At 39.2% G+C, this 14,237-nt stretch overlaps 1 protein-coding gene across 1 annotated transcript in view; it reads left to right on the forward strand.

Moving 5' to 3' along the window:
• LOC105458922 overlaps positions 1-14,237 on the forward strand; it is an 87,401-nt gene that overhangs the window by 43,052 nt on the left and 30,112 nt on the right. The window contains exon 2 of the mRNA XM_011704535.1: positions 10,647-10,738. Within this exon, the coding sequence (XP_011702837.1) occupies positions 10,647-10,738 (92 nt within the window). The remainder of the gene's footprint in view (positions 1-10,646; positions 10,739-14,237) is intronic.

The raw sequence follows: 14,237 nt of genomic DNA on the forward strand, positions 1-14,237 counted from the left end.
GTGTGATATTTATATATATATATATACCTATATATATAGTCAATTATGATATCAATCGCATTGGAGATCTGTTAATTTTACATTAAATTCTTTGATATATAATTCCCATAATGCAAATATCGCAATCTCTTCTTCTCGAAGTCAATTATACGCGCAAATTTTGCATGTGCAAAATCCTTGGAGTATCGCGAAAGGGTTAATGCACTGTCTTCACAATTCAGAGTAAAAGTTATTTAACACGTTTGCTTTGCAATATACACATCGCGCATTGTGCTGACAGAAGAAATCTATTTGCGAATGCGCAGCGACACATAAATGCGCTTAACGATAAGACGAGTGATATGGCAGGTATACAAGCGATATTGTTTAACCGTGTGCGTCGCTGTGCAAGCAATTCTGAGTGTCGCGGCGAACGGTATCTTGCGCGAGTACAATTACCGCTCGGCGCGGTGTTTCAGCCGTGCGAGCGATTTTCATGACTCCGCACGGCGAAACGTTTGCTGTTTCAAAATGGAGCCCTCGTAAAGTCTGCTCGTTGATGCTCTTACGAACCCTTTATGCGCACGTATCCACTCGAGAGTGAAATTACATACCTCCCCCAAAAAGAGGTGAGCGATTATTGGCGGAGCCAGTCTAACGTTAGGTAAACGCAACTGACCGCAGACGTGGACGGGGTGAATAAACCCGTAATACTTTCAACATTAATTGATTTTATAACTTTTTTTATTTTTACCATCTTCCTCAAGAAATTATTAAAAGTTCAACCGAGTGTTATCTTAATATGCAACATTGAGAATTTTTTTTGAAAGAGATGAAAGAATACAATGAGAACTTCAAATATCAATGGAATGTACGTTTCTAGCAGTATGCATCTCATAATGTTGATAATATAGGTATAGTAAATGGCGGGCTAAATTTTAACAGTGTTGCTCATTATTATTTCGTTACATTTCCTTAATGTAATTACGTGGATTACTGTAGAAAAAAGTAGATATCTTAGATGCGTCTTAATAAATAAATCGATTTTAGCACCTCTCTTACGCTCGAATGCCTATTAATCCGTTAGAAGCGACAAAATCGTCTCAGAAAACGCAAACCATTACATTGACAATCTGCGCACGATCTGGATATTCGATCCGCGAAGCCAATTCGTCACTAAGCCTTGCAAATGCCGTCAGCGCAATAAGCTGCTTCGGATTGACGCCGCCGGCTCCATCAAATGCGAGAATGAGGTTATTCTGGCGGAAAAAAAGGAAACGACAAATTCAGCGCGATGAGTAGTGTCAAGCATCATATCGCCGATATAAAAATTGCTTTCACGGTAGGAAACGGCGGCGGCGCCGCGTATCGCTAGTATCGATGAATATACAGATAGCATGAAATTTGTGTTCCATTTTTGGCGAAAATAGATTTCGAGAGTGGCGAAACGTGCAGAATATTCTGCGAAATTGAATGTCCGTGGCTCTATTGAAAATCCATCATCCTGTGTTCCATATTCCTGCGAACGATTGCGTGAACGATCCCAAGTGAAGGAGTCTCGCGTCTCCATATATCGTATAATCGATAATCGCAATTATCCTAATCAACGATGTCACGGCTCGCTTTTACGCGCGCGTGGATAAATTGTAGGAGAGTTAGCAACATCCGTTGTGAATCATGTATCGGGATAAACCCTCCCCGGACAAGTGAGGCTATAATTATGCTGTATAATTGGCTAACGAGAGCAGGCGGGGATCGGCAAAGCAGTGCAGAAATGAGACTCTGATTGGTCCATTCACTAAACTCGGCCGCGCTTATTCACGTGGTGATTAATCCGAAAATGCTACGTTGATTGCTCGTGAGTATCGGTGTCACGTTCGTAACGTGATAATCTCTCTTAAATGCTTTTCTATAAATTACGTCACATTCATTTTCGATATTCATTATTATGAATTAGTACAAATTAATTTTTTAAATTAATTAATTTTATAAAAATTTGAAATGTCTTATTATCTTTATATCAGTTAATTATATATTATTTTATAATTATACCATCGCGCAATTAATTGAGATAAAATATTATTTTATATAAGTTAATTACATAACATTTCTCATTATTTTATAATTATATAGCATCGCGCAATTATATAATATCTCTGTACATTTTGTACGTTTGTTATGCGAAACGGAAAGATTCCAATTTTTACTATACATGTTGCCATAAGATGGATGATTGTTATTTTAAGACAGAAGAACTTTCTTTATCTTCACGTTATTTTCCTGGAATATTTTCTTGTTATTCTAGCATACATTTTTCTCTTAAATTACGCAGAATTGCGCAAATTTCTATCCTCTACGCACATATATACATATTGTTATTTCATTTATATTTCTTGCAAGCTTTGCAATGACAAAACATTTCTTGCTGAAAACACCACGCTTGTCAGACTTATAATAAAAGTAATCGAAATTGTATGTGAAACTTATTAGCAAACAAAAAAGTATTCGGAATTATGCTGTAATGCTAAAGCCGTTTTACGAATTTTCCGAGAGAGAGAGAGAGAGAGAGAGAGAGAGAGAGAGAGAGAGAAATAATGTCGCTGGCTTTCGGCGAATGGAAAAAAAATTCGCACGTTCGCTGATGGCTCGCTCATCGAAAAAGAATATACACTGTTACGTTGATGTAGCGTACGTAATATATAGAGCGAAAGAAATGAGACAGCGCTGAGAATTACGTGACGTGCATGCCGCGCGAGATACAAGAACGCACGATTATGGCCGTCGTTCTTCGCCGCCCGAGAGAGAGAGAGAGAGCCGTGTTTGCGCGCATGGCAGCTATATACAGTTGCGGGGACACGTGTGAGATTGGGATACGAACCATGGGAACGCGAAACGCAGATCCGCCTTCGCATGTGCACCGATCTAACGCGTGCCGAATTAGCTGTACGTTCTAATTGTCCGTCGCTAATTCACCTCCGGCTCCATATAGCTTGCAGTAGTCGTGCTGTATACCACGCGAGCCATCTTTGCGCGAGCACCGCGCCGCAGCGTCTTTCGAACTTATACCGCTCGTGCGAGTCGCGCCAATTGGTGAACCATAAAATAGCGCTTCCGCCGTGATTTCATTCAATTCCTTCAATTGACACCGTGGAATGTAAAACGTCTCTAGCCCCCTAAGTAAAGCTAACGAAGTTCCTATATAAACTTGATCTACTATACTATAATGACAACATTGAATTAGTCTCGTTACATGTTAATTACGTGAATAATTAATAACGTAACGTTAATGCAATTTGAGGCATAATGTTAAAACAGTTCGAGCAAACAGTTTGCTGCTTTAGAATAAAATTATCCAACTTTTGTAATGTCAAAGTAGTAAACTTGTGAATTAGTTTACAAATCCATGATTTCAATTATAAAAGATACAAAGTAATTTTGAAAGAAGTGAAAAGAAAAGTTTATGTAACGTAAAAGTTAAAGAAGATCGGTAATGGAGAATTCAGAATAAGAACAACGAAATTCGTTGTATATCACAAATAAAAGTACATTTATGTATACGGATGAAATATGTCGCGGAACTTAGATCGTCTTTGCATCTCCGGTACACTATTCTCAAATTTCTCTGATGGGTTTTGTTCTCGAGTGCTCGACACTCGAAGTGAAAAGTGGGCTACAAGTTATTTCGACAAAAGAAACTTTTATGTATATATTTATCGGAAATGTCTTACATATCGAGAAAAGCAGATACGAACAATTCTTGCATTTTTTTTTATGTTCGATTGAACGTCATAAAAATTGTTTTTTATTCGGACGCAACCCGAGCTTTCAGTTTGCTCTCCGATTTTTGTCGAATTTGCGACACCTTTTCAGGTCAATGACACGCGCACGATACAGTTACTTGATTAACGACGTGGACGGATTTGTATTCGACCATTCGCCTGTGTAAGCTTACTACGGCAGACCAGATGGCGGAGTCTAGTTGGCTATGCTATCTGCCCTATATAGGGTGACCCACGCCGTAAATCAGGATTATCTTGGGACTCTCGACCGAGATATGGAAAATGGCTGAAACAAATATCGCGCCCCTTTCTCTGAAATATAATTTCCATTTAGCCAAATATCTCCGAATTCGCATAATCTTTCGATTATCTTAACGTTCTCAGAATCGAACGATGTTTCAGCTGTCTCTTATGCACAATTTTTTATCGTTCGCTTGTCAGTTTAGTGTACTATTATAAATGAAATATGCATGTAATGCAATCTAAAAAAATTATTCATTTATTAAAAATAAGACTGAAACGTGTATATGATGATGAACATCCATAATAACAAATTCATAATTAATTTATTATAAATTTTTCTCTGAAGTCTTCAATCCAATAAATAAATTATAATGTGTACTAATTAAGACATTATAACCCTTCCCCTCCGTTAGGTCGTTTGGATTGAATTACGTGATAAGATCAGAGAATGTGTAACAACAATTCTAACAGTTCCAGATAGAGTGTATGTTGCCGATCGAACGATAGCAAACAATGGCAACGTAAAAATTGCAATCATCGTAAATTTCTGCGCCGTATCGTAAAAATCAGCGAGCGAGGAGCGAGCATCGACGTCGCTTTGAGAAATGTTGTCTTGCGAGTGGCAATAGGGATGATTCACGTCGAATTGTCGCAATTCTCGCGATACACGGCCGATTCGCTGCACGATGCTGCATAACCGGATCCCGATTTGCCCGTATCGTATATACGCACACGGCCACTTGTCCGACAGGAAATTAATGACAAATCGACCCGGCTGGCGTAACGAGTTACCCGATAGGCTTAAATCCGTCGTGCCGTAATTGTGATAGCCATGGGAGATACATAGTCCAATTACATCGGGCGCGAGAGAGTTATTCGTTTGACTTGCGCTGTTCCGTTTTGCATATCGGTGGCAATTGTCACGAGCGGAAACGCGGAGCTAGAGGCACAAAACTCGTTTCCCCGAGTGCGCCCCTCGCGGGATACGTATATATATATATATAGCGACGTGCGCGTTTCACACTTATAAAAACGTCAGGCGGGGAGATTCGAAAGCGTGTAAAATTCCGCGCACGGATAATAATGGCGATGAAAAAGGCGGGAGTGTAATGATACTCATAAGCGCCACAACACAACACCGCATTACCTTCTTACAAATCTCATAATATACGGGCAACCCCCTAATGCAACCGCGCGCAACCGGATCTTTGTAAATTGCAACTTACACTAGTAATTTTTCTCCGGAAAAATTGCTCTTTCGAAAGCGTGCTTTACTCGCTATAAATCCCTTTGTCCTTTTACGTGGCGTAATCGATATTGAATTTTTTTTCGGAGAAAAGCTAGAATAAAGGAATCGACAAAATTGTTGTGCAGACATATGACCAGGGTGATCCTCTCACTTTGGTCTACATTTCACACTCAGGGAAATATTTCGCTGTTTCAGCTAGAGTTCTAAATATTACACTTAAATTACATCGCTGTTTTTTATCTGCTGAAAAATTGTCTGTCATACGTAGAATTTATATAGCAGCAATATTCTAAGAATATATACAAGAAAATATAGGTCTCGTAACTAAATATGATTGGAGTCTGAATCGATTAAACATCATAGAGGAATTTTTTTGCTAAATTTGACAAATAGTTCACATATAATTTCTGTCTCTGTTATCTATATTGATTAAATACAAAACATGTATGGTGTCGCAGTGCTTACTAATCACTTATTCGTTTTAGCTAATTTTTCGCACCTAAATAATTCTCGCTATAATTGCAAGATTACTTTTTTCAGTGCACGTATCTGTTTATATATTGGTAGAAGTATGGAAAAAGAATATGAGACAATTGGACAGTAGAGCGATTCTACCGTGAGCTTTGTGTTCCTTCCAATTGAAACTTGGCGAGTCGAAACAAACACAAACGTGCGAGACGCAGATTCCATTCGCAGTTCAACGCGAATCTCATTAACACGCGTTTGCGTCCCGCACACACGCTCGGCTCGGCTTGTACAAAACCGCGCGTGCAACCAGTCATCATCGCGGTATTAGTCGGCATTACTCAAATATTAAATATTCGTTATTCGCGCGCGAGAAGCGCGCGTCGGGCGTGACGGCGCGATGGTAGGAGTTTATTTGAATTTAATCACAGGGCAAAGTGCCCGTATTAACCGGGATACATGCCCTCCGTATAGCGACGAGGGGGAGGGGGGGGGGGCGAGCGGAGAAAGGGGAGGTGGGGAACGAGGACAGGAGAGAATTTAATATCCGCTTTTGGGCGAGCACATTCGCATATGTGGCAACGAATATACGTACGGACAGCCCCGGTTTGGCCCGAATTGTCTGAACAAATTTGCGCGCTCGTCGCCGCGGAAATACCTACACACATGGAAAATGCGCAGCGCGGGGCCGCGCGCATTCTCGCAGCGACAGCTCGGTTTTATGCGGATCACTTTTGTTCGACGTGTGCAAAAATTTCGCGCGTCCACGCCCCGTGACGCGTCCTCCTCTTACTCGCGCGATTTTACGGCGGACAGGTTATCGTACACTTGCGGCATAACGCGGGAGCGAGCTTGACGTGGGTATCAAACGCACGTCACACCCGGTCGGTCGGAACGATTTGTCGTTGTTGCTGGTATCGGAACTCACGAGCTGTTATTACAGTTCATCCGATCGCGTGCACTCAAATATTTTCACGGTAAATATTTGCGAGGTTTTCACGATATACATTTGTACGAGATGCTTCTACGTTAACATGTGTATAGCAGTTATTTATTTCGCTATACACATCGAGAATTCGTCGAGTTGTTCAAGGTTTTGAGATGCAATTCTCGAAATATATGCATGGAAAATATATATTTGTTGTATATGTTTGTAAAGTCTTTTACATGGCATTCTATAATTAAAGATTTTTTTATAACATACCGTTCAGGTTCTCTACATTGATTGATGTTTTTATAATGTCAACACGTATTAAATTAAACATCTCTTTAAAAAAAAACTCTCCTATAAAGAAACGGTAAATTTTATTGAAATTAATACCTAATACTTTTAAATGTATATCAGTGTTTACAGTAATAAAAGAACGAACGTCCATACATTTTATTCGCAAGTATAAAAACATCCGTATCCGGTGAGGCCCCGGATAAGAGTTGACGGCACTCCGTTTCGAAACGTGGAGACAAGGGGGGGAAAAAAAATTCGATGAGATCGTTCTCCCTCACTGACGCCTTCCTTCGCGCTCTCGTATATTTGCGGGATCCGTTTTTGCCCGCGACTTCTTTTTATCGCCGTCGCCATTGACGTCAATCTCGCCCCCATAAAAGCCCCGTCGCACATGTGCGAGATTCCGCGCACGGTGGCACCGCGGACGAACTTGCGCGCGCGGACGGACTCGCATCGTCCGTAACGCTGTTGCGCTTTTAAAGAGCCAATCAAAATTCCACGCTGACCCACTTCGTGATTGATCAACGATGCTACGTGTTCGCGACTCGACGATGCGGCCTGATAATCGCTCCCGAACGTGATCGCGATCCGACGCGTACGTCGCGTCGTTGCCGATCGGCAGGAAGCTATTATCGCTTCCATGCGCCGGCGTGTCATCCAAATTGCATGCGAGGCAAGCCGCGTGAATAAGGGAGGATCCGATATTTGCGCGTTTAGCAGGAAACGATCTGAAAAAAAATAAAACCCTCAACATTTCCATCTCGATTTCAACTTTAAAAACATGTTTTGAGAGGTATATATATCTTCCCTATGATATATACGTGTACGTGGAAAACGGAACCATTTCTTTTGCTTGATTTGGTAGAGAAGTGACTTTTATAAACGGTGTGTATGCAGTAGAACCTTCCGAAAGAAAAGACATAATATCTATGAAATAGACATTTCGGTCGGAAAGTAGCGACTGTTTCTCTTGATAAAAAAACTTGCATGATAAGTTGCACTTTCCGACTTTTGCTCTCCTATACAATAAACATTCACGAGGATGATGATGATCAATCATCTTTTTTTGAAAGTGAACACGTTATAATTTTCTTACATGAACACACAAGCACTAAATCAGCACAATTTATCGTCACTGTGCCCAAACGTTAAAATGGATGACTCCACAAATCATGGTCCGAATATTTTATTTCAGCGTGTTGACAGTCCATTCATGAGATACCGTATCGTATAGCCGATAAAATACTTCAGAGTACTTTTAAACGAGCAAACCGTTGTTCTCGATCAAATTTTGTAGTCAGCGTATACCGACGATTTATTATCGGGAGAGGGGGGAGGGGATATAATTGCCAATGCTGAATATGCATTTATGTACGTCCGGTTAGTCGATACCGGTTTATCGATAGCTATAGTATATCGATTGTGCGCGGCAACACCGAATGCGAATTAAAATTCAGTTTTCCGCGGTGTACTCCGCGTGAGAGAAGCGAAGGAAATGTTAAGCAATAATTTCAGTCCGTTTACCACCTACACAGGAAGAATTAGCGGGCTTAATGTGCAGTTGACAGAATGACGAATCGCCGCTAGCCGATCCCTCTTCCCGCCTACACGCGCAATACAGTTACCACGCTCCACGGTGCCGGAACGCAACGGCGTGTAAAAGTATATAATAAATTAATAAGCGTAAAGTTAAATTATTTATTTATAAACGACCGTATTAAATTAAACAATTTAAATTAATATAAACAGCCGTATATTAAATTAAGTAATTTAAATATTTATGCAATGATAATGACGAAATAATTATTAAACCCAAAATTACTGTCGAAATAACCTCAAATCAAGTGGATAAATATGAAATTAATAAATTCAATGAGTCTCCGATCTCGATATACCTTTCATAGTCCCGTCATCCGTTATATATTTGCGGTCATTTATATTTTGAGGAAGTTTTTAGATAAAATATTGGAAATTCTGTTGTCTAAAAAATAATACGTTACGTGTATTTACAAATTTGTGTATCGAGTTACAACACACTTAATTCAATATAATTTTGTTTCTTACTCTTAAAATAAATTACTTGTATTTACAAACATTCGGACTTTTACGAGCATTTTGAAATTACTCTTGCGTTTCTTCGAACGCCAGAATCCTCGTATTCGAAGCGCGCTTCTCTCCTTGCGCGGATGAATGCAAATGGCCGGAATGGCATCGTTTCGGTAGCGTCGACTTCGTTCGCTCGAGTCAACAAAAACAAATCTCTACGCTACGTAGACGGATCGATAGTTTTGGTACTCTCGAGAGCGCCGAGAAGCGCGGGGTGCTCCGCAGTTAGTCGAATTCGCCGAAAGCATGCGACGGAGCTGCTAGATCGGAGCTGCTGAATTTACTCGTTGTAACTCGTGCCGATGTCAAGTACTCGTACTTTCGTCGATGTAATTACGTTGCCGCTGCAGCGCCAGCGAGGGTTGACGTTTGTGTAACAAACAGGAGCAGTTTCCCGCGGTGCAACCGCGAATGCTGCACGCCGGGGAAGAGTAGCTTCGCTGCGCGTCGTTGATCGCAATGTTCGATTGCGCTCAAAATACCCATTCTATTTGCGAAAAGAGCTTCCCCGATTTTGGGAAGGGTTTTTGCGTGCGAATATCGATGTCGCGCTCGATTGGCCTTCGCCATTGAAAATATTTCGCTTTCTGAATTCATTTCATCGATGTCCAGAGAGAAACATTTATTTTAATACGTTTCGTTGTTTATTTTAATTTATTGGCAGTAACAAAACCCTACAGCTATGAATTTATAGTGTTTATATAGTCAACTGCAAATAACGGTGATAAAATTTATTAAAAAAAATTCTTTCTAACTTTTATATTTGAGTATTTCGCGCCCCACACACACACACACACACACATACACACAGTGATGAATTTAGAGCGATTTTTTTTCCTGACGGAAAATTGAATATTTTTGCTCGCGGTGCGAAATTTTGTGACAGTGAAAAATTCGTTTATCGATAATGAGGGATGTCAGTTTAATGGACGTTAAAACGCTTCGTTAGTAGTCGGATAATTACTTATTGGCGGCCGTTGAATAATTTTTGACCGCCGACGCGGTCTTTCGGTGAAACGTTAAATATTGCATGCGACATACTTTTTTGCATGCGCATCTCGTAAGCTCTTTTTGGCGCGTTGCTTAATTTCCATGTAATCGAATGCCATAAAGGTGGAAAAACCGGCGATGTCCGGTATACGAGAAAAAAAAAGAGAAGTGCAGAAGCAGGCAGCTCCGATCGATATACCAACGTTCACCAAGTATATTCATTAATGCGGAAGCCTTCGTAAAAAGCTTTGTAAAACTCCGATATTACGATGTAGACTCCGATGCGCCCTTTCTTTCAACGTTGCCTAACGCTTGTTAACACTCGAGCAGTTCTGCAAGAGTCACTTGACTTATAAAGTTAGGTACTGGATTTAGTATGAAGTAAAGCACAAAGTGCCTATAACATTGCAGGTAGAAAAAACCTAAAATCGTTTTATCAGGAAAGAAAGGAATTTTTAAAAGTATCTCGTCGTATCTTTGAATCTTAAATTTGCTATATATATACTTTGTGCCAGAATTGAGAATTAAAATTTCCATCGCATTACATATATACTTTACGAATGTAATATTTTAACATCACTTTAATTAATTAATTAATTGATTGTTACAGGTCCGTCCTCAGACTTTAGCAGACACACTCTGGTGAGACCGCGAGTGTATCACGGCAGGACAAAAAGGCAGATCTCGTCAACCAAAGAGAACGTGAGTTCAGTTTTTTTTTTTTAATGAAAAGATCTTTAAAATCTCGTGAAATAATGTACGAATTATATCTCGAAATTTCTAAAAAATGTTGAATTTTGATTGCGTTACTATTATTTAAAAAAAAAACACTATTTTTAAGAGTTCTACGAATCAGCTTTCTTTTATCCCCCTTTGTCGTGTCACATACCACTTGACCCGTAAAATATGAATCAGGATAGCGTTTTTTATACAAAGAATTTTATTCATATCAAAATTTCATCAATATAAACGAGTTTTGTAGATAGACTTTCTCGCGATCAGTCAATTAAAGATTAATAAGGTAACAAAAAATTTTAATTGACTATTCGTTGACGCTGCTCTATGACGTAACGCTTGAAGGCCAACGTTCACTAATCTGTGACCTTCGGGTATTCGCTATCAGTCGCGATCGCCTAATACTTTTATTTCCGCGAGTTTTTACGCAGCTGCACGCGGTGTTCGCCATTTGCTCGAGTGGATTACGATGCGAAACGCGCATCGGCGAACGGGTGCAACAATTTCAATGCAAATGTCGCGGCGTGCAGCGAATACAAAACCCGCGAGAGTCGCCGTGCTATTAGACAGACGGCGCCGCGAAATAGAGAGAACGAAAGGGGGCAGAGAGAGAGAGAGAGAATAGAAGAGAAAAGTTCGATGTTTTGCCAGTAGCGAATTCGGAAAAATCCGTCAGGGGAAATATGCGACAGAGAGATTGTTATCTGAAAGAAATTTCGATTTTCTTCTTTTGATGTGTAGACAAGCTCTATCGAAGAGCTTGTTTTCAAAAGGAATATGGTTTTTTCCCTTGTAAAAAAACGGATAAAAACATTTCCGAAAGACATATTGTGTTATCTATTAAATAGCAATATCGACAACTGATATTAATCATGAGTTTTGAGGCTGCAGTGTTCGATTGTTTAGAAATCAGACGCTATTCTTTTTACATTTTCATAAACTCACGGTATTAAAAATAGCGTTAAAATGTTTATTAATATTGCTTTGCGACTATTTTAAATTTGATGTATTCAGATATCAGAAAAATTTTCTATTAATATGCTTCCCGTGATGTACAAGGTAAAGGGTTAATTTCAGATATGTTGAAAATACAATCAAAGCGAGTAACTGCATGATTAGAGAAAATAAGAATATCTTTTAGTCGACTGCACAATAACATTTCCGTTTACTGAAAAGGCACGTAACACCGAGGAAGATATAAAGTAACGTTTCATTTCTGCGAAAGCTGTTTTGAATACAGCGTGTGCTTGTACTTTTATCCTATCTTCGCCTTTTTCTGGCGTAACGTACCACGTAATAGAAGATGGCAGGCAGAAGTGCACACTTACAGGAACAACAACGGAATTTACATCGGGTGCACACACGTCTCGGTGTCGTCTCTCTTGAATCCGTTATTTGGCGGGTGCCACAATGGACCTGCACGTACGTCACTTTATAAGTATGACATGTAACAAACACGCTCGCGATATAGTTCGCATCCCTCTAATTCCGCTTGATAAGAAGTGAAACGGCGGAATATTTTACAACTTGACCTTTGAATGCGACGATATGATTTATCCATTTACTTGGCAATTCTTATGTTGAGAATAAATCTGCATATTACAGAGAAGAAAGAAGGCAAGATGAAGGAGCGCGTGTTAAAAAATATATTTATTCAATTTGTTAGTAATTTATATATAATGATTAAAATTTATTCTCATAGATGATTAATTAATAATATTTAATTTATTAGACATAATGTTGATTATTCATTTTAACATAGGCACACTTAATTTTTATTAATCCTTAATACAGTTTGCCTAAAGATAAAATTTAATTTTCAGTATTACTTTGTAGTATTAATTTTCTACGCTGTAATTTATGCTTCTTCATTAGACATACATATATCAATGATAAATCAAAACACACACAGATACATATCTATGGACAAGAAATGAAAATGGGATTGACTGTATATATTCCGATGAATAAAGTAATTTTACCGAACGATCGCCTCGTTGCGCGAGCGACATAAATATAACAATAAAAATATCGCGACGAAATATCATGCGGTTCGCTTGCGTTTTAGTGGGGCCACATTCTTATGGAACATTCGAATGTCGTGAACAATTTACTTTATTGGCGTCCACCCAGCGTAGTCGTCCGATCGCCGCGGGGATTATACATGTATATAGTATGAAGTGCAATAACGCTGCGAGAGTACGATATCGTGTACATGTTGCAGGATCTTTTTCTGGCGTAAAAATTAAGAAAATTAAAATTGTGGAAAAAAACTCTGAACAGTGTATGCTAGTCTTAAATACACTGAATTGATAAAGTAAAAGTTACGTCATTGAGAACATTACTCTCTAAACGTGAATCAGTGGACTGATTTTCAATGTATATCATTTTCCAGTGACGTAGTTAAAACTGTGATAAACAGTGACTCTATTTCAATGTTGTTTCAATAACAGTATATTGATTCAAACAGTGAATATCACTGAAAGAACAGTGAATTTCAGTTCTAAAAACTGTTTGACAGTGAAACTCACTGTCTTTCAGTGATATTGACTGTTTGAATTAAGTATATTATCTGAAACAACATTGAAATAATCACTGTTTATCATAGTTCTAAGTATGCCACTGGCATACTTAGAACTATGAATTATTTTTAAAATAATGAAAAATTTAGGAAATCTTGAATTGAAATCTCGATTCAGAAATGTTTAAAAACGCATTTAAATATCGCAAACTATCGCAAATGGAAAGAGGTTATGAAGCAAAAAATATAGCGCGTTTTGGAAACTGGTGTCCATAGCACTTCTGCTCTAATTTTACGAAGCTTTTAGTACATCGATGGAGAACCCAGAGCAATGTGGTGTCAAGTTCTTCACTTTTGCCGCCTCTCCGCTCTCCCCTTTTTTTCTTTTAAATCCGGAAATGCCTGCACTAACATTTGGAATTCTAGAATTGCGAAACAAACTTCAACTACCTCAATCCCGAACGCTGCGACCACACGGCGTGCGCGTATGTGTACCGTGCGCTCGACGGTTCGGATAAGAGTAACTCAACACTAGTATCTACTTTGGTGTTGCCAAATATAGTTTACACCGTTTGACATGTGATTCTGCAAAGCACGTGAACGTGTGTGTGAGTTTACTAATACCGCGGTTTGTGCTCGGCTGTACAAGATTGCAGATTCTATAGCGCGTGACTTGTAGCCTGTGATTTAGTAACACAAAAGTTGTAATTCGCGTGCGCGGCTTGGCCCTGAATAGACCGCGAAGCAAACTTCTTGATTAATGTTAAGTGGAATTGAAAAGAATACAAAGCGACATCGGTCTGACAGAAGACGGTAGAAAGATATAATGTGCGCGTACACGCATCTAACCCATTGAATTTTGCCGACATGCAGTTAAATACACAATAGATTGCAGTAGAGTTTGTTGATTTGCATCGATTTGGATCGTTTTTTAGGGAACTTCGG

The sequence above is a fragment of the Wasmannia auropunctata genome, unplaced genomic scaffold (assembly GCF_000956235.1).
Source record: "Wasmannia auropunctata unplaced genomic scaffold, wasmannia.A_1.0 LD334250.1, whole genome shotgun sequence".
Lineage (NCBI taxonomy): Eukaryota > Metazoa > Arthropoda > Insecta > Hymenoptera > Formicidae > Wasmannia > Wasmannia auropunctata.